General features: G+C 43.7%; 1 protein-coding gene across 3 annotated transcripts in view; it reads left to right on the top strand.

The window, feature by feature from the left end:
• LOC138677008 (adhesion G protein-coupled receptor E5-like) overlaps nt 1–21,391 on the top strand; it is a 155,297-nt gene that overhangs the window by 61,977 nt on the left and 71,929 nt on the right. Inside the window, exons 2-7 of one of the 3 annotated variants that reach the window (XM_069766783.1) lie at nt 5,978–6,016; nt 6,524–6,562; nt 7,787–7,813; nt 11,246–11,284; nt 16,576–16,620; nt 20,615–20,671. In XM_069766783.1, the coding sequence (XP_069622884.1) occupies nt 5,978–6,016; nt 6,524–6,562; nt 7,787–7,813; nt 11,246–11,284; nt 16,576–16,620; nt 20,615–20,671 (246 nt within the window). The remainder of the gene's footprint in view (nt 1–5,977; nt 6,017–6,523; nt 6,563–7,786; nt 7,814–11,245; nt 11,285–16,575; nt 16,621–20,614; nt 20,672–21,391) is intronic. The other 2 variants (XM_069766784.1, XM_069766785.1) reach the window with 2 other exon arrangements.

Genomic DNA, 21,391 nt, shown 5'->3' with positions numbered 1-21,391 from the left:
GCCAGGATACGAGCCGCATCATCGTCGGTATATGAAAAGGTAATGGCGTTCTCCGATTCACCCACCTCTGGAGTCATAGATCCTTCCGCCATTGCGGTGTGGTGCAGGTCAACCAGGTTCCAGCAGTCCAAATCAAACAAGATGGCTAACCGCACTTCACAAGCTGGAGCGCCCGTCCAGGTCCAGGGAACCAACTAGGACCAACGAAGGCTCAATGTAAGAAAATGACAGCGCTCCATCCGGGTGTAATCCAAATCAGCAACTTTATTCAAGCCATAAAACAGCAGACAGCAACGTTTCGACCCTGTGGGTCTTTATCAAGCATGCCTTGCAGTGCATGGGGCCGGCTATAAATAGTATACGTGCCACACAGGGCACCAATCACTAGTAAGCCGCCCACCACCACATGATTAGCAATATATAAAAATAGAAAAAAACAAACATCAAACATATACCCCTTAAAAATCTCTCAACCCATGTATTAAACATGTATACAAAATGCAGATATTCCCCACTAGTATATATAAATACAGCACAACTCGTAAAGATTCCAGCTGTCAGAAACGGGGTGTAGTCATCGTGGAAATGTCCTCCAATAGTCACGCACCACATGGAGCTGTAAACAACACATTGCCAAATCGATCCCAAGTTCTCATATGCGTCATGGAAACTGACGACGCAATCAGAAGAGTCCCATGTCCGGAAGTATCTTCATGTCCAATGAGGGAACCTGTAACAAAATCAATGCATCTCTGCATCATAGCTCAGACGCCTCCAGCCTCCAACCACCTCGATCAGAGAGCGCAGGCGCATCACCGCTCTGATCCGCCCCCCAACGGGAACCAATCAAGAGCAGAGAGCGTCACACGCCCATCTCCCGAAGGGTACGGGGCCGGGCCGGAGCGTTGCCAAAGTAACCGCAACGCTAACACACAGTAGTTAATGCGTCCTGTAACCGGCTGAACCAGGCGATGCAGCGACGATGATGCGCACACGGATCTCCGCCCAGGTCAGAACCCCACAGGACAACCATAGCCTAGGCATTATACGTGCAGTTCCGGGATCAATATTCAAGAATAATACGTGCAGTTCCGGGATCAATATTCAAGAATAATACGTGCAGTTCCGGGATCAATATTCAAGAATAATACGTGCAGTTCCGGGATCAATATTCAAGAATAATACGTGCGGTTCCAGGATCAATATTCAAGAATAATACGTGCAGTTCCGGGATCAATATTCAAGAATAATACGTGCAGTTCCGGGATCAATATTCAAGAATATTGAAAAGCAATGTCTGACTTTCATTTGTTGATTTTCATTTTTATTTATTATTACTTTTGTCAGATTCAAGTTATTTCTGTGATCATTGTGGGTTTTTCTGTCATTAAACGAGGGGTACCAACAATTTTGACCACATTATAATTGGCAATGTTTCAATCTCTGGAACCTTTACCAATATCCATGAATGGTGGTTGTCCAACTTTTCTGACCTTTAATAGTATCTCTATAATATGCCATTACTTTATGATTGGTGATTGTATAATCTCTTGGACCTTTAATCATTTTTCTAGGATTTACCTTTGCTTTATGATTGGTGGTGGTACAACCTATTGGACCTTTACCAATATCCATGATTCATGGTGGTACATTACAACCTCTCGGACCTCTAATGATATAATGTGCCATCCCTTTATGGTTGGTGGTGATATGGCACAGCTTCTTGGACCTTTAATGATATTTCTAGGATATGACAAAGCTTATGATCGGTGGGGGTAAACCTCTTGGACCTTTGACAATTCCTGAGATTGGAGGTGGTACAACCTGTCAAACCTTTAATAACATCTGTAGGACATGCCATCGCTTTATAATTGATGATGGTCCAACCTCTTGGACCATTACCAATATAAATGAAAAGTGATGGTACAGCCTTTCAGACCTTTAATAACATATTTAGGATATGCCATGCTTTTATGATTAGTGATAGTACAATTTCTTGGACCTTTAACACTAGAAGTCCCAGAAATTTCGAGCTCCAAAGGTTCCAAAGGTAGAAATGTTAAATGACCCCTCTCTGGGACTTCTAGTGTTAATGATATCTATAGGATAAGCGATTGCATTGCTTTATGATTGGTTGTGGTATAACCTACTGGACCTTTACCAATATCCATGATTGGTGATGGTACAACCTTTGAGACCATTAATGATATCTCTAGAATATGCCATGCATTTATGATTGGTAATGGTACAACTTCTCGGACCTTTAATGATATCTCTAGGATTTGCCATTGCTTTATAATTTGTAGTGGCACAACCTCTTAGACCTTTATCTATATCCATGATTGGTGGTGGTACAACCGCTCAGACCATTAATGATATCTCTAGTGTTTGTTCTCCCCAGGATGCGCACAGAGGCATAGTGAGGCCAGGAGGGGGCATTGTAGTCACAGGTGGAACTGTGATTACAATTGTTAAAAGCCCTGTAGAGAGTTGGGTCTGAGGAGTCTCAGGTGTGTCAAGGCCAGAGTGAGGCCTGACAACCCACAGCATATACAGTGGTGTTGCTGTCCGTGATGACTGGTCATGGATGTGGACAGGTCTTGTGCCCAGAGGTGAACCGGAGGTAGACTGTCCTGTGCACGAAGGAAGGACTGGTGTGTGCAAACAGGAGGATGTCAAGGTCTGTGTATGGCTGTGAGTAGAGACTGTGATACAGCGGTGCAGGACACCCACGGAGCTAGTCAGAGGAGGAATAGCGTGTGTAGTGACTGCAATCTAAAGGGAGCTGTTATGAACTGGTGTGAATTGAACACTGAAGCTATATGCACTGAAGTTATATGCATTTGTGTGGATTGGAACCTTTTCTGTGTGAAGATAACATATTAAAGAGACTTTTATGTTTGAACTTTGTGGGTCACTGCCTCTTCACTGCTACCAGTGCACTACATATGGTGGAAAGAATGCGGGCCATGTGAATTAAAGCATACCCCAGAGAGTGCTGCAGATCGTTGTGCAAGTCTGCTGGAGAAATGTAGGAGCTTTTGGAACAGGTTGTGCTCAATCAGCAAAGGCTTCAGCAAGAGGTGCTGCAGTTTCAGCGGTCACAGCAAGAGGTTCTGCAGCAACATGAGCTGCAGTTGCAGCAGCAGCGGCAGCAAAAGGTGCTGCAGTGGAAGCTAGCAGAGCTTCAGAATGGTAAAGAGGAGACCCCTAAGATGAGGGGCAGTCAGCAGAGTCTTGAAGAGACCCCTAAGGTGAGGGGTGATCATTGGGTGTACCAGTGGTCCTATGTAGTGTCTCAGCCCACCAGGTCTCAAGCAAATGACTTATTGCAGTTGGTGGAGGAGTGGCTCCAGCCTGAGTTTTTCCCCCTACGAGATGATGGAGAGAATTGTGGTTGATCAGATGGTGCGGGCTGTGCCGGCCGCCATGCAGCATTGGGTCAAGCTGAGAGAACTAGACACCCTGTAACTGCTGTTAGAATTTATTGAGCAGTATAAACCCACTCAGGACATTGCACCAGAGCCCAGGCATGGGGCTAGTAACTGTTTGGCGACATCTAAGCCCATAGACTGCGGGAACACTTGCCATGAGTCTATGTGTGCCCAGCCAGTCTGTATCACCACTACGTGCACAGCCGGCAGCAAACAACGATTGTGCCAGGTACTCATGAACAGGTACCAAACAGAGGCTCTCCTAGACATGGAGAGTAATGTGATTTTGGTCCATAGGTCTCTTGTTGCCAGTGGCAACCCCAAAGGACCAAAATTGGAGGTGATGGCTATCCACGGGGAAATCCGTGAGTACCCGACCACGGAAGATAATTAATCCAGACCATGTGGGGACTTTGAACAGGTGGTGGGAGTGGTAAAGACCCTTCCATATGGGACTGTGTTGGGGAGAGATTTGCCCCTGTTTTGGTCCCTGTGGGAGATACCTGCCATAGGGGTCACCAACCTAGGGACATAGTGTAATCCCGATTGGCTCCCCATAGCAATAATGGCAGGAGAAACTGAAAATGTTGTTTTGGGCACAGAACCCAAAGATGCTAAGATGTCTGCCACAGGGGTCGCCAATTTAGGGTTAGAGTGTAACTCCGATAGGCTCCCTCTAGAGGCTGTGGCAGTAGAGGTCATGGGGACCCCATTGAACCCCGAGCTGGAGGTGTTCCCTGGTAAGTTAGGGACAGCTCAGATCCAGGGTCCCACATGGAGACCCGGGTATAAAAAAAAGTGCAAATAGAAAGGGCGCTGAGAAGAGCTGGGAGTGTATGGTCATGGAGGCGACTGGTGACGTGCGCATGAGGAACCCTCTTGCACCAGCCAAGGATGTGGCCAGGGGTCAGGGTAAATTAGATAGAGCGCTCACTAGACAGCAGTGTCGGGAGGCTCAGGTTCAGGTGCGACATAATACAGACTAATTCTCGGAGTTGCCGGCGCGGTCTGCGGCATTTCAGAGTGACATAGTCACCAGGCCACGGGTAAGGGTACAGATGAACCGGTGCCAGGGGCCCAAAGGCAGGTATTTAGATGACAGGATGATCTGTGGGGTTAGTGAACCCAAAATAAACAAGGTCGAAACCAGGCAAAACTGGCCCAAACCAATGGTAAAACATGAAAGTGAGCATGTCATCAGCAACAGACACCGGGGTGGTGGGTGGTCCCATAAGGAAGTATGGAGGAGAAACACAAAGAGGAGGGATGCATGTGCCGATCGATGGATCCGATCCCTACTTTGATTTCTTAGTGTAGTGTCAGGCAGGGATGTCATAGGGGCATGCAGATGCCCTGTCTCGCGCCCATGTGGGGTGACAAGTGTTCAACCCCACTGGTTTGAACAGGGGAGGGAGATATGTGAGGCAGTGACCCCTGTTACAGCTAGGGTGCGCTGTTTGTTCTCCCCAGGATGCACATAGAGGCATAGTGAGGCCAGGAGGGGGCGTTGTAGTTGCAGGTGTAGCTGTGATTACAATTGTTAAAAGCCCTGTAGTATAGAGAGTTGGGTCTGAGGAGTCTCAGGTGTGTCAAGGCCAGAGTGAGGCTTGACAACACACAGTATACACAGTGGTGCTGGTGTCCATGATGACCGGTCACAGATGTGGACAGGTCTTGTGCCCAGAGGTGAACCGGAAGTAGACTGTCCTGTGCCCGGAGGAGGGACTGGCGTGTGTCACAGCTGCAGACAAGAGGATGTCAAGATCTGTGTATGGCTGTGAGTAGAGACTGTGATACAGCGGTGCAGGACACCCACTGAACTAGTCAGAGGAGGACTAGCGTGTGTAGTGACTGCAATCTAAAGGAAGCTGTTATGAACTGGTGTGAATTGAACACTGAAGTTATATGCATTTGTGTGGATTGGAACCTTTTCTGTGTGAAGATAACATATTTAAGAGACTTTTATGTTTGAACTTTGTGGGTCACTGCCTCTTCACTGCACGGTGCACTACACTAGGATATGCCATGCCTTTATGACTGGTGATGGTACAACTTTTTGGACCTTTAATGATATCTCTAGGATATGCCATTGCTTTATAATGTGTAGTGGTGCAACCTTTTAGACCTTTACCAATATCGATGATTATTGGTGGTTCAATCTCTAGGACCTTTATTGATATCTCTAGAATATGCCATTCCTTTATGATCGGTGGTAATCTGAACTCTAGGACCTCTACTTATATCACTAAACTATGTCATAATGTTATGATCATGAAGGATCTGTCGATATACTGCATTGTTCCACTACAATCTGATGAAAACATATCCCGTAAGTGCTTAAGACATTGCTCATGTCAAAAGAGAACTGTTCTTCTTCAGAAACCCTTTTTTTTCTACCAAAATCCATGTAAAAGTGTTAAGCAGAAACGTATTCTCTCGTGATAAGGTTATATTCACCTGGCTACAAAGAATATAGATAAACAAAATCTTGGTTCTCCACATTGGAAATCCTCAAATAATTGTATAATTTTTCTTATCAACAGGCCTTCAAAGTACTACAAGCAATACAATATCAAGTACAGGTGAGAATAAAACTCCAGAACTCCAGATTTACTTTTTTTATACAAATTTATTATTTCATTTGTTTCTACCTGAAATTATATATTCATCATTCTAAAGGCTGGCACTAGGAAATGAGGTTACTGAAAGTCTAAAAATGCAAAAAATTCTATGATAAAAGTTTTTTGTTTTTCTTTTATTTGTTTTTTAGCTAGGTAAAATATTCAAAATGTGTATATAGTCTGATCTTGCTGTCATGTGTCACTCCCTTTGGCCTGCAGAGAATAGAAGGTGGGTAAAGAACACATAACTGCAATGTCTGACTACACAGGTTTGTTTGTAGTCTGTAACCATGGAGATAGATCTGCATAGTGCTACGTTCGATATTTAGATGTATTCAAGCGTTTAAAAAGTTGTTACAAAAGTGTACAGAGGCATGTGTAATCTAGAAGTGATGAAAAAAAAAAACTATTAGCCATGCAGGATAACATACACTAGAAAATTTAATTAGCTTAATTGTCACCTTCTAGGTTCTCAAATTCCAACATCCATAATCTTAAAGAACACAGGTAAACAATTGTATTTCTTTTTTTTAACAGCAACCTTAGACCCTATTCACACTGTTTCTGCAGTACTTTGGGGGCTGAGTTGCACAGAAAGTGACAATTTCCTGTTAGAGAGGCAGATAGGGCCTGGAGTGCTTAGCAAGTGGACCTAAAGGTCCAAGGTGAGCAGTGCCGCATTCTGGGGTGTCGCTAAATGAGTGGAGACCAATGTAAAGGAATAGTAAGAACTGGAGCAGAAGTAGCAGAGAAATAGACTGACCATCTGGAGTCGGGTCCTGGAAAAGGACGCCTAGCAGAAAGGCCTAGAGTTTACAGCTCGCAAGGTAATGGGCCTAAATAGGACTGAGTACAAGAGAAGAATAGATTGTATGGGCAGGAGTTCCCTAAGCGTCAGAAAGCTTGAAGCTAAATCCAGCCATTCTGCCACCCTAAGGGGAAAGAAGGCGTGGAACTGCGGGGTGAGTAAAAGACTCTTGCTAAGCAAGACTGTAAAGTTAAAGCTGGGTTGTGGTGAAGTAGTGAGAAACAGTGGAAACAGAACACCAGTAGAAAGAGTAAAAGAAGGAAGGATACTGTGGATAATGATTTACGTTATATAGGAAACGTTCGGAAGACTGTGTACCAGCTATCTCATGTATATATTCCCTACCAAGTTCCTGTTCAGTAAAAAGTTTATTTCTGAATGTTGGTTTCCCTCACTGAACTGTGAAGCATCTGGTCCTGGCAAACCACCAACATAGGTTCCATGCAGCCTGCACTGGCGTAGCGCCCTCACAGCACAAGTCCACAAACCCAGCCAGCATCTCACTTTCATGAAACATGCCAGGGCGCCAAAGACGAGTTCCTCACCTACGCCTACCGCCCTGCACCACGTTACATATACTGCAGATTTATCTGCATCAAAAATTAGAGTGTTATCAAGAAAAAACGGTGTTGAAAATGTGCATTTTTTTACACTTTTTTGTATGCGTTTTGTTTTTTCTTACATATTGTTATTTTTTCCCCTTTCGTAATGTGTGAAACCTGATGCAGAAGCACTGAAAAAATGGCCAAGGTGCAGATTTAAAAAATAAAAAGACTTTGATGGTTCCAATCCACAAGGAAAAAAGATAGGCAGCATATGCATGAGATTTCAGATATCTCATTTACTTTGCCGGTACCCTTGCAAAATGTGTGGATAAAGTGTGGCAAAAATACAGTGTGTTAACCCCTCATTCTCTCTTACAGTAAATCAGAATTCTGGCTTTGTACATGGTAATGAATATCTTTTTGATGTTCCTTTTATATAGTGTTTACGTTAAATATAGTTTCCCATGTTTATTTTAATCTGTATGAAGGCCCATACTCTAAACACAACAAAAGGGCTTTGTGAGCAGGGCAGGATGGGAAGAGACAGCTCAGGAAGGGTCTTCTCAAGAGACCGATCTTTAAGAAGTTAAAATTAAAGTAAGATGACAAGGCTGTTTACAGTGGCTTGACAGCCATGAGGTCCCAAGGAACGACTATGACCATGACTGTAGATGGAGCCAATTCTTGTTAGAAAGTCTTAAGAATTACAAAGAAGTTCAAAATTTCTGGATGTAATCATCTTTACAGAATTCACTGGCATCAGAGAAATGGATATAATTGGTATCTGGCTTAGATTTTTTGTGTGACAATCACATGAATTTTTGCAATTCCCTTTTATGGGACAAAGGCAAAAATTTATGCAACAAATCTGCTACTTGTGAATTCACTCTACGTGATTTTTTAGTGCATCCTGCTACTAAAATCCACATCAAAAACAGCTTCAAATACTCTCTGAATAAGCTTCTACCTGATTTAAATTAGAAAAATAAACACTGGCATTCATACGGTGATTATTTTTTCTGACCAGGCTTTAGGGATCCACACTAAACTTGACTTTGAAGTCAAAAGACTGCACAAAAAAGTGTGTAAAATAAATGTCTAAGAAACCACATCAGAACTGAAATCCTGATTATTTTTGACACAATAGAAAAATAATGCAAGAGCACCACACACACTGCAGTTGTAAGATATTATTATGCTCTTTTACTCACGCTTTTTTTATTTTTGCACTTTAAAAAGACATACAAAAATGTCATGCCTTTGTAGCATTTCAATGGTATATTATTTAAATACAAATATGCCATACACAGAGCATGTCCTGGCCATGATTCCCTTTAAAACTAAATAAATTATTAAACATATCTACTTCTTATGCATTTGCTCTGAGAATAATAAACTACCATACTCCTCACCTATTAAATGCCAATCTATTTGTTCCACAAAGAACTCCAGCTCTGCTACATCCGGGTGATTTGTTGAGCGGTGGCATGACGCAACAGCTCAGCAAGCTAGCTGGAACATACTGAGACAGGAGCATGAAAATGCCCTTGCAGTGTCTAGCGCTGACGTGACAAAGGTCAGCCAAGTTCAAAGCAGATGAACCCCAGTCACCTTACTGACGTCAATGCTACCATCGTGAGAAAATCTTATGGATGCGCCAATTCTGGGGCAGCTGAGAGCTGATGTCCTTAGCCTGGGAGGGGGCCAATATGCATGGCCTCTTCCTAGCCTACTAATATCAGCCCACAGCAATATGTCTAGCTTTTGCTGGTTATTAATTATACGGGGATCCCACATCATTTTTTTAGGGTGTCACCCTTGTTAATAACCCGTTGAGGCAAAGTAGACAGCTGTGAGCTGATATTAATAGCCTGGGAAACTCCATGTTTATTAGCCCCTTCCCAGACTATAAAAATTAGCCACCAGATGTTAGCTTTCCCTCAACTGGTTAAGAAAACGCAGGGGAACTCCATTTCATTATTTTCCTTTAATTTATTGAATTATTACTGAAATACATTTAGTTTACATTTTGTAGTATTCCTCCATTCAAAGAGTACTGTGGGCTCCAGAATGCTTCTGTTTACATACAGTTACTTCCTGCAGTCTGCTAAAACCTGAGATTTTCTTTTACTTTTTTCATTACATATTCTGTGTATGTGGATCCTCACTGTTCTCTTATTTAGAATCACATTTTTACTACATTCACAAAATGTCATACATAAAGGCAAAACGGAACCCTCAAAGTACTGTAATAGTGACTACCAGCTATTCCACTGGTCTAGAAATGAATGACTTTGTACCTCTCACCATTCCAAAGTAGTCAAGTCATTCCAAAGGGTTATACCAATCTTATAACATATGTCTTTCTTTTATGATTGGTTGTGGTCTGCTCTCTAGGATCTCCACCAATGTCACGTAGATATGCCATTGATATTATGACTGGAGATGGTCCAACCTCTACTATCTTTACTAATATCCATGATTTGTCGTAGTACAACCTCTAATGATATCGCTAGAATATGTCATCACTTTATAATTGGCAATGTTTCAATCTCTGGGACCTTTACCAATATCCATGTCTGGTGGTGGTACAATATCTCAGACCTCTATTAAGATCTCTATAATATGCCATTACTTTATGATTGGTGATGGTATAACCTCTTGGACCTTTAATCATATCTCTAGGATTTGCCTTTGCTGTATGTTTGGTGGTGGTACAACCTCTTAGACCCTTACAAATATCCATCATTCATGGTGGTGCAACCTCTCAGATCTCTAATGATATCTCTAGAAAATACCATCACATTATGATTGGCTATGTTTCAACCTCTGGGACCTTTACCAATATCCATGATTGCTGGTGGTGCAACTTCTCAGACTTTTAATGAAATCTCTATAATGTGCCATTCCTTTATGGTTGGTGATGACACGGCACAGCTTCTCGTACCTTAATGATATTTCTAGAACATGTCATAGCTTTATGATTGGTGGGGGTATAATCTCTTGGACCTTTGCCAATATCCATTATTGATGGTGGCACAACTTCTCAGACCATTAATGATATTTCTAGGATATCCTATGCCTTAAAGAATGGTGATGGTACAACTTCTCGGACCTTTATCTCTAGGATATGCTATTGCTTTATAATTTGTAGTGGTGCAACCTCTTAGACCTTTACCAATATTGATGCTTGGTGCTGGTTCAACCACTAGGACCTATATCTCTAGAATATGCCATCCCTTTATGATTGATGGTAGTCTGAACTCTAGGACCTCTACTTACAGTGCCTTGCGAAAGTATTCGGCTCCCTGGAACTTTTCAACCTTTTCCCACATATCATGTCTCAAACATAAAGATACCAAATGTAAATTTTTGGTGAAGAATCAACAACAAGTGGAACACAATTGTGAAGCTGAATGAAATTTATTGGTTATTTTAAATTTTTGTGGAAATTCAAAAACTGAAAAGTGGGGCGTGCAATATTATTCGTCCCCCTTCCACAAAAATTTAAAATAACCGAATACTTTCGCAAGGCACTGTATATCGCTAAACTAAGTCATAATGTTATGATCATGAATGACCTGTTGACAGACTACATTGTTCCACTACAATCTGATGAAAATATGTCCTGTAAGTGTTTAAGACCTTGCTCATGTCAAAACAGAACTGTTCTTCTTCAGAAACTCTATTTCTTTTTTTAACCATGTAGAAGTGTTAAGCAGAAACGTATTCTCTTGTGATGCGGTTATATTCACCTGGCTACAAAGAATATAGATAAACAAAATCTTGGTTAATTGGAAATCCTCAAATAATTGTATATTTTTTTCTTATCAACAGGCCTTCAAAGTACTACAAGCAATACAATATCAAGTACAGGTGAGAATAAAGCTCCAGATTTATTTTTTGAATACAAATGTTATTATTTAATTTGTTCCTACCTAAAACTATCTATTCATCATTCTACAGGCTGGCACTAGGAAATGAGGTTACTGAAATTCTAAATATGCAAAATTCTATGATAAAAGTTTTTTGTTTTTCTTTTGTTTTTTGTTTTTTTAGCTAGGTAGAATATTCAGAATGTGTATAAAGTCTTATTTTGCTGTCATGTGTTACTCCCTCTGGCCTGCAGAGAGTAGAAGGTGCCTCATCGTGTATTATATGGTAGGTAGCCTCTGATACTGCAGTCAGGATCCAGATTCCGTTTGACCATCGGATAAGTTAGGAAAAAAAATTGGATCAGCAAACTGATTTTCAATAAAAAAAAATGTCTTCTTTATTTCATTCAAACATATCTGTCACTAGATTTGAAGAGACAAACTACATTATCAAATAACTTGACCTGATGAGGCTCGTACACATACATTTGAAACGAGAAGTCTACACACGCTTTATATAATAAGACACATATCGTGTTTTTCTCAATATCTGACATGAAAGCAGAATAAACCTTTCCCATTTTAGGTCAATTAGGATTACCATAATTATTAATATTTGCCAAATGCCAGAATAATGAGGGAGAGATAATGTTTTAAGGCATTCTTATTCCTTACTGCAAAGTCAAAAGTTTACATACACTAAGATTACTATGCCTTTAAACCATTCTGGACTGCCCATATGATGATGTTATGTGTTTGGAAGCTTCTGATGGATTTTTTGGCAACATCTGAGTTAATTAGAGAAACACCTATGGATGTATTTTGATGCACACCTGAAACACACTGCTTCTTTGTGTAGCATCATGGGAAAGTGTCAAGAAATCGGCCAAGATATAAAGAAAAGAATTTTAGACTTGCACAAGTCTGGCTCTTCCGTGGGTACATGTTCAATATACATGAAGGTGCCTCGTTCATCTGTACAAACAATTATACGCAATTACAAATAAGATGGGAATGTCCAGCTATCATACCGCTCAGCCAAGAAACTGCAAGAGAAATCAGCGCAAATAGAGTCTTATCCGAGAAATACAGTGAGTTTTGCACTCAGATTAAACTCACCTGTTCAATCTGATAAAGACTCATATAATGTAGAAAATCAGCTCCAGCTGATCCATGGGTCAGCAAGTGACCGTCAGCCATTAGACTGTAAATGGAGTTAGTGGACAATATCCAGTGCTGCCGACAAAATCAAGATGTTTATCCCAGTATGCTAAGTAAGGTGGTGGTTTGGTTGCACCACCTTACTTACCATACTGGGATATACGTCTCGATTTTGTCGACAGCGCAGAATATTGTCCACTTACTCCCTTTACAGTCTGAGATCATACCGTTCAGGAAGGAGACTGGTTCTGTGTCCCAGAGATGAACGTGATTTGGTCCGACATGTGCATATCATCTCAAGGACAAAAGCAAAATACCTTGTGAAGATGATGGTGGAAGCTGGTAAGATTGCGTCAATTGTGAAACGAGTACTGTATCAACATAGACTGAAAGGCCACTCTGCCAGGAAGAAGCCATTACTCAAAAGAAACATAAAAAAGCCAAATTAATGTTTTCAAATGCACACAGGAACAAATACCTTAATTTTCGTAGACGTCCTGTGGGCTGATGAAACTAAAATTTAACTATTTGGGCATAATGACCATCGTTAAGTTTGGAGGAAAAAGGAAGCAGCTTAGAAGCCTAAGAACACCATCCCAACAGTGAAACATGGGGGTGGCAGAATCATATTGTGGGGTTGTTTTGCTGCAGGAGGAACTGGTGCACTTCACAAAATAGATGACATCATGAGAAAACAAGATTATGTAGCAATACTCAAGCAACATCTCAAGACATCAGCCAGAAAGTTTAATCTTGGGCGGAATTGGGTCTTCCAAAGGGACAATGACCCGAAGCATACTGCCAAAATGGTAACAAAGTGGCTTCAGGAAAAAAAGTCAATGTTTTCAAGCGGCCATCACAAAGCCCTGATCTCCATCCTATTGAAAATGTGTGGGCAAAGCTGAAAAGTTCAGTGCGAGCAAGGCGACCTACAAACCTGGATCAGTTACACCAGTTTTGTCAGGAGGAATGGGCTCAAATTCCGACCAACTATTGTGAAAGGCTTGTGGAAGGAGATCCCAAACGTTTGACCCAAGTCAGTCAGTTTAAGGGCAATGGTACCAAATACTAATGAGATGTATGTAAACTTTTGACTTTGCAGTAAGTTATACAAATGCCTTAAACATTCTCTCTTTCATTATTCTGGCATGTGGCAAATATTACTAATTATGGAAATCCTCACTGACCTAAAACTGGAAATGTTTATTCTGATTTCGTGTCAGATATTGAGAAAAACATTGATTATGTGTCTTTTTATATCATGTACTAGCTATTGAACCCGTTCTACGCCCGGGTGGCGAGCATTTATATTGGTATATGGTCTCCATCATGTGCTGCTGCCATCCTGCGCCCGTTCTGTCAGGTGCTGCTGCCATCCTGCACCCGTTCTGTCATGTGCTGCTGCCATCCTGCGCCCGTTCTGTCATGCGCTGCTGCCATCCTGCACCCTTTCTGTCATGCGCTGCTGCCATCCTGCGCCCGTTCTGTCATGTGCTGCTCCCATCCTGCGCCCGTTCTGTCATGTGCTGCTCCCATCCTGCGCCCCCGTTCTGTCATGCGCTGCTGCCATCCTGCACCCGTTCTGTCATGTGCTGCTCCCATCCTGCGCCCGTTCTGTCATGTGCTGCTCCCATCCTGCGCCCCCGTTCTGTCATGCGCTGCTGCCATCCTGCGCCCGTTCTGTCATGTGCTGCTCCCATCCTGCTGCCATCCTGCGCCCATTATGTCATGCGCTGCTGCCATCCTGCGCCCGTTCTGTCATGTGCTGCTGCCATCCTGCGCCCGTTCTGTCATGTGCTGCTGCCATCCTGCGCCCGTTCTGTCATGTGCTGCTGCCATCCTGCGCCCGTTCTGTCATGTGCTGCTGCCATCCTGCGCCCGTTCTGTCATGCCCTGCTGCCATCCTGCGCCTGTTCTGTCATGTGCTGCTGCCATCCTGCGCCCATTCTGTCATGTGCTGCTCCCATCCTGCGCCCCCGTTCTGTCATGCGCTGCTGCCATCCTGCGTCCGTTCTGTCATGTGCTGCTCCCATCCTGCGCCCGTTATGTCATGCGCTGCTGCCATCCTGCGCCCGTTCTGTCATGTGCTGCTGCCATCCTGCACCCGTTCTGTCATGTGCTGCTGCCATCCTGCGCCCGTTCTGTCATGTGCTGCTGCCATCCTGCGCCCGTTCTGTCATGTGCTGCTGCCATCCTGCGCCCATTCTGTCATGCGCTGCTGCCATCCTTCGCCCATCCTGTCATGTGCTGCTGCCATCCTGCGCCCGTTCTGTCATGTGCTGCTCCCATCCTGCGCCCGTTCTGTCATGTGCTGCTCCCATCCTGCGCCCCCGTTCTGTCATGCGCTGCTGCCATCCTGCGCCCGTTCTGTCATGTGCTGCTCCCATCCTGCTGCCATCCTGCGCCCATTATGTCATGCGCTGCTGCCATCCTGCGCCCGTTCTGTCATGTGCTGCTGCCATCCTGCGCCCGTTCTGTCATGTGCTGCTGCCATCCTGCGCCCGTTCTGTCATGTGCTGCTGCCATCCTGCGCCCGTTCTGTCATGTGCTGCTGCCATCCTGCGCCCGTTCTGTCATGCACTGCTGCCATCCTGCGCCCGTTCTGTCATGTGCTGCTGCCATCCTGCGCCCATTCTGTCATGTGCTGCTCCCATCCTGCGCCCCCGTTCTGTCATGCGCTGCTGCCATCCTGCGTCCGTTCTGTCATGTGCTGCTCCCATCCTGCTGCCATCCTGCGCCCGTTATGTCATGCGCTGCTGCCATCCTGCGCCCGTTCTGTCATGGGCTGCTGCCATCCTGCACCCGTTCTGTCATGTGCTGCTGCCATCCTGCGCCCGTTCTGTCATGTGCTGCTGCCATCCTGCGCCCGTTCTGTCATGTGCTGCTGCCATCCTGCGCCCATTCTGTCATGCGCTGCTGCCATCCTTCGCCCGTCCTGTCATGTGCTGCTGCCATCCTGCACCCGTTCTGTCATGTGCTGCTCCCATCCTGCGCCACTATTGTATTATATGCCCCCGTATGCTGCTGCCATATAAAAAGAAAAAATACCATACTCACCTATCGTCCGGCTCCACTGCAGGTGTGTCTTCAAGAAAATGGCGCCGGAAAGCGCGGACTGCGCAGGCGCCGATTCCGGCAGCAGGAATCGGCGCCTGCGCAGTCCGCGCTCTCCGGCGCCATTTTCTTGAAGACACACCTGCAGTGGAGCCGGAGTGTGTGTTCAAGAAAATGGCGCCGGAAAGCGCGGACTGCGCAGGTGCCGATTCCGGCAGCAGGAATCGGCGCCTGCGCAGTCCGCGCTTTCCGGCGCCATTTTCTTGAACACACACTCCGGCTCCTCTGCCTGTGACTGGACTCTGTCACAGCAGAGGAGCCGGAGACGGAGCCGCACGCAGCACGCAGCGCTGGAACGGAGGACAGGTGAATATACTTACCCTCCCTCCTGGCGCGTCCACAGTCCCTGACTCTCCTGTGGAGATCGCGGTATGCGTTCAGTGCTTACGCATACCGCGATCTTCTGGGAGCGTCACTCTGTGGGGGCCAGACTGCGCCGGCGCTTGCGCCTGCGCAGTCTATAAAGGCTTCAGACAGAGTGACGCTCCCAGCGTTATATTATAGATGTAACTTTCTGGTTTAATTCTTGTCATAATGGCTGTAAAATCCTTTTTCATAGTTTAAATTCTCCTATCCTGCCTGACAGTTCATCAGTGTCCCTCCTCCCTGCTGCAGCTGAATCGCCATCCACCTAGATTGATTTGTAGCTTCTCATCGTCCCTCCTTCCTCCTGTTGCAGTGGAACCTCCTCCCACCTAGCCTGATGACAGCTCTTTACTGTCACTTACCTCCGTGGAAGCTGAATATTCTCCCACCTAAAATTGTTGAAAGATCTACCTTAAATCCACATGGTTCATCTGTGGAAGCCATGCCTCCGAAGACAGCATAGCTAAAGAATGGTTGATGCCCCCTTATAACACTATCGCTATGAGTTTGAGTAAATAACTCGGTTCGGGGCATATAAGACTTTATTTCTGACAAATTACAATAAAATAGTTCATGTGTTGATAAAAAAAAAGATATACGGTCTGTTACACACAGATAATAATGTATTTATAACTTTCTCACTTTTATTAGTTTCGGCCTCCTTGAGTACATCAAACACAAATGTTGGAAATACAGGTAAGAATTGTATTTTTCTTTTTTCTCCTTTTTAGATTATTTCATGTAATTTCCATTTGTCCAGAAACCAGATAAGGACACTTTATGTAAAAAAAAAGAAAGAAAGAAACAAAGATGATAGTATATTTAATGCCACTTGGAGATTTGGAGATAGAAAAAAATATTAAGATTGACCTTCACTAATGCTACCTAAAAAGAGCAATATCAGTAGATTAGGAGAGCAGACTGTCAGGGAGATTTATGTCAGGCTCATATATCCTAACAGCTCGTTTAAATATAAAGAAAAATTATGGATTCAAAGATATCAACTTATCATTTGAAAATTGGCTGGACAAAATTTTCATGTTGCCTACACCCTTTTGCTTGCCACAGGTGAGTTTGAATGAGCATCATATGCTTGAAACAAAGGTGTTTGCTCACATTTTTGTAAAGGTGCCAACAATTTTGTTTGGCCCATTTTGAGGGTTCACTGTGAAATTATTATGTTCAATTTGCCTGTTTTTTGGTGTTCAAATACACAAAAAGGAAATAAACATGTGTATAACAAAACAGAAAAACTCAAATTTTCTTGAACAATTTCAAGGGTGCCAACACTTTTGGACGTGACTGTACATCCCTCTACCCTGTTAAAGGGGACGTCCAACTTTAAAAACAAATTAGAAGCAAGTGATAGCTAAAACATAAAAACAAAGAATGTACACTGTCTTTAACCTCCGTGCCTCCATTGTATTCCGCATGGGTAGTCTCCAGTATGACGGGACTCAATCACGTCCTGTAATTGGTCATATGAAATCTGAAGCCTGTGATTGGCTACACATGATGTCAAGAGAGACATATCTATGGTGTCCCATTCCAGTCATGTAACTGCTGCAGCCAATCACAGGTGGCAGCGGTCAGGTAACTGAAGTATAGGACGTCATTACTTTCTGTGTGCCTGTGCTAGAGTCACGGGAGTCAGATAGGGTGAGCGTGCTACCGTTACATTCATTGGAGATAGCCGTGCTGATATCCTGTCGTCTGATGCACATGTGGGACCATCACTTCCTGCAAGTTGAGCGCTCTAGCGCCCTGTTCTGAGGATTATTAGAGGGTCCGGCGATCACCAAATTATTGACTATCCAGAAGGATAAGTGATGATTATGGCAAACAGATCCCATTGTTTGACATCCATGCTTTTTCAGAAGAGTCCGATTTTAGATTGCACCTTTCATCTTAGGGAGACTTCGGCCTACATACCGTGACTTCTCATCCGCCCTAAGTGACTAATTAGATGGTGTGATTAAAAGAAAAAAGCAAAGTGTCCCATGACAGATAGCTATCATTGTGGGACCCTCCAGCTCGTCATGGGTGGGATATGATGGTGACTAATCCTTTCCTAGCTTTGTTGAATTCTTGAAGAATTGGATGCAGCCAGATGTTGCCCAGAATCACAATCAGAAATGTGTATCAGAAATCATCTGCAGCCTTTCCTGTTTTCTATAAAGAGCACATAGTATGTAAAGTCTCCCTGCGGAGAGCGGAGAACCGGGACAGGAAACGCTCTTCTTTACAATGTGGGCGAATGGCCAAATAGAGCTTGGTTTATGAAAAAAAGTACAAACATATGAGCTCTAAAGTCATAGGGCAAGGATTTAAAGGGAATCTGTCACCAGGTTTTTGCAATCTAATTTGAGAGCAGCATAATGTAGAGACAGAGACGCTGATTCAAGCGACGTGCCACTTTTTGAGCTGCTCATTCTAGTTTTGATAAAATCACAGTTTTATCAGCAGGAGATTATCACTAGAGACTAGTAAACCTGCTGCCATGTAGTGTTCCATATTCATTGGCTCTGTATAACCCTGCCCCCACTACTGATTGGAAGATTTCTGCATGTGCACAGTGTACACAGAAAGCTACCAATCAGTGGTGTTGGCGGGGTTATAGAGAGCTCAGCATTCAGAGAACTGGTATATTTGCAATTGATAAAACTGAAATGTTATCAAAATGACAGCAAGCAGCCCATAGACACCTCACTGGAATCATGGTCTCTGCCCGTACATCATGCTTCTTTCAGATGGGGTAGCCAAAAATATCTGCTACAGAACTGATCTGCTCTCTTGTCCAAGACTGGGGCTTACATTTTTGACAAGAGGTTACCTATTCAGCTGACAGTGATATAATTGGGGTGTACAGAGAGAACCCAGTTTTTTAATCTGAAAACTGATATTATTTTACACTGTAAACAGCTATCACAGTGGACAATGTACGGTACACAATTATCCTGTACAGTACTCAATATACATTCCTTATTAATTGTTTCATTAATACACCCACAGTATGCCCAATTAAAACCGCCATACCATGTACAGCCAACTCAACGCTACATAATGACATTATGCTTAGTAATGTCACCAGTAATTTTTCTGTTCTCTCTTTTGAAATGCCATTATAATTTTAACTATCAGATTACACAAACCATAGAGAAATGGATGAATCTCTCCCCTTCTCATGATTCTTATAATTTGTAAAGCGCTGCGGAATATGTTGGCGCTATATAAATAAAAATTATTATTATATTATTATTATTATTCTGTCTACTTAGATTTATAACATGGCGTTCTCAAGTGGTTCCCTTATTGGGGTTGTCCACTACTCGGACAACCCCTTCTCAGCCACTATTTTTGCCTCACCTCCAGTGCCGGCACCATTCCAGTGGTTTTGGTACTGTCTTTCCCAGGGTTAGCTTGACATTTCTGTGTCACACAATCCCTGCCGTCATTCAGCAGCCACTACACTCTCCTCCTTCGGACACATCTGACATCATGGAAAGTGAAAAAGCAGCTGCAGCTCTAATTTTCTCTGGATGTCAATTGTGTCAAAAAGAGAGAAGAATGAAGGGGCCGCAGATTGGCTGCAGGGATTGTATGACATAACAATGTCATGCGAGCCCTGGGAGAGCAGGCACCGACACCACTGGAATGGCACCGGTACTGGAGGTCACTATAGGTGTTATTGTTTTACTGGGAGAAACATGGTGATTGAGAATGGATTGTCTGAGTAGTAGACAATCCCCTTTAAAGGGGTAATTTCAAGTTTGAAAGTTATCCCTATCCAATGGATAGCAGATAATGTTCCATTCGCTGAGGGTCCAACTGCCATTGCCCCCACTAATCCCGAGAACTGAGGCTCTGAAGAGCCCTGGCTGAAGGGAGAGGATGTCTCATACGCACTGCTCCATTCATTCAGATGAGAGGGAAAACATCAGCCAGCGCTGCACTCACTAATCTCTGCCTCTTCCAGTAAGAATTAGTGATGAGCGAGTGTACTCGTTTTCCCGAGCACGCTTGTGTGACCTCCGAGTATTTCTGACTGCTCGGAGATTTAGTTTTCATCCGGCAGCTGAAGGATTTACAGCTACTAGCCAGCTTGAGTACATGTGGGGGTTGCCAATCAAGCAGGCTAGTAGCTGTAAATCATTCAGCTGCGGCAAGGAAAACTAAATCTCCGAGCAGTCATAAATACTCGGAGGTCAACCAAGCGTGCTCGGAAAAACCTGAGCAACGAGTATACTCGCTCATCACTAGTAAGAATGAATGGAGCAGTAGTGTGCATGGCTGACCTCCTATTCATTCAGTCGGGGTCTTCAAAGCCCTGTTCTTGGGATCGGTGGGGGCTCTGGCAGTCAAACCCCAAGAGATCGGAAAGTTGTATCCTATCACACACATAGGCACTCCACAGCTAACGATTCATGCTGCAGACACTCTTCTACCTCTCTCTGTCTCCATGGATGACAAGCATAACTTTATGGAGTCCGGACAACATCATTAAAAGCCCGATCTTTATATTAGTTCATAGTCATTGCAGAAAGATATTCCAAGTGGCAGCAGTAAAATCCTCCCTGTTATCCTATCGTTGCATCAAAAACAAAATACTACATTCCAATGTCGTGCAATTTTTTTGTGATGATGTATATTTATAATATTTGTGTATTACCCATATTCCCTTCTCTTGTAGGTGTCAGCAGCACCCTACGAAGCAGTCATAATTTAACGTGTCTCAAGTTACCTCCAAGTATGTATGAATGTCTGTCCCACACATATTACTATCCTACTACTGTCCTGTAAAATGCACTGACGTCCCTATGCTACTAATGATCTCAGTTTGCCTTGCTGTAGTGATGACGTACCCATCATTCCCAGTTATCGCTGCAGCATATCGCTGGCCTCCGCAGTGTTGTGGTCAACTAAAAATCTCTATATATAATTGTCTAAGGGGCACTTCCGTCTGTTTGTCTGTCTGTCTGTCAAGGAAATCCTGCGTCGCTGATTGGTCGCGGCCTCCAGGCACAGCCCTGCCGAGAATTAGTCCCTCCCTACTTTCGTCCAGTCAGTGCCCGGCGCCCGCTCCATACTCCCCTCCAGTCAGCGCTCACACTGGTTTAATGGCAGCGTTAACGGAGCACGTTATGCCGCGGTGTAACGCACTCCATTAACGCTGCTATTAACCCTGTGTGACCAACTTTTTACTATTGATGCTGCATATGCAGCATCAATAGTAAAAAAAAAATCTAATGTTAAAAATAATTAAAAAAAGCAAAAAACCTGCTATTCTCACCTTCCGTCATCCGCCAGCTTCCGTTCCCAGAGATGCATTGTGAAATTACCCAGATGACTTCGCGGTCTCGACTCATAAATATCAAAGCTTAATATTTTTGGAAGATGGAGTGGGGTGTTTTAGATTTGGCTATCTTAGGAGGATATCTGTTTGTGCAGGTAACTATTACTGTGCAGA

The sequence above is a fragment of the Ranitomeya imitator genome, chromosome 4, assembly GCF_032444005.1.
Source record: "Ranitomeya imitator isolate aRanImi1 chromosome 4, aRanImi1.pri, whole genome shotgun sequence".
NCBI classification, from domain to species: domain Eukaryota; kingdom Metazoa; phylum Chordata; class Amphibia; order Anura; family Dendrobatidae; genus Ranitomeya; species Ranitomeya imitator.
The sequence above is the reverse complement of the archived record's forward strand: the minus strand, read 5'-3'. Positions and strand labels throughout refer to the sequence as shown.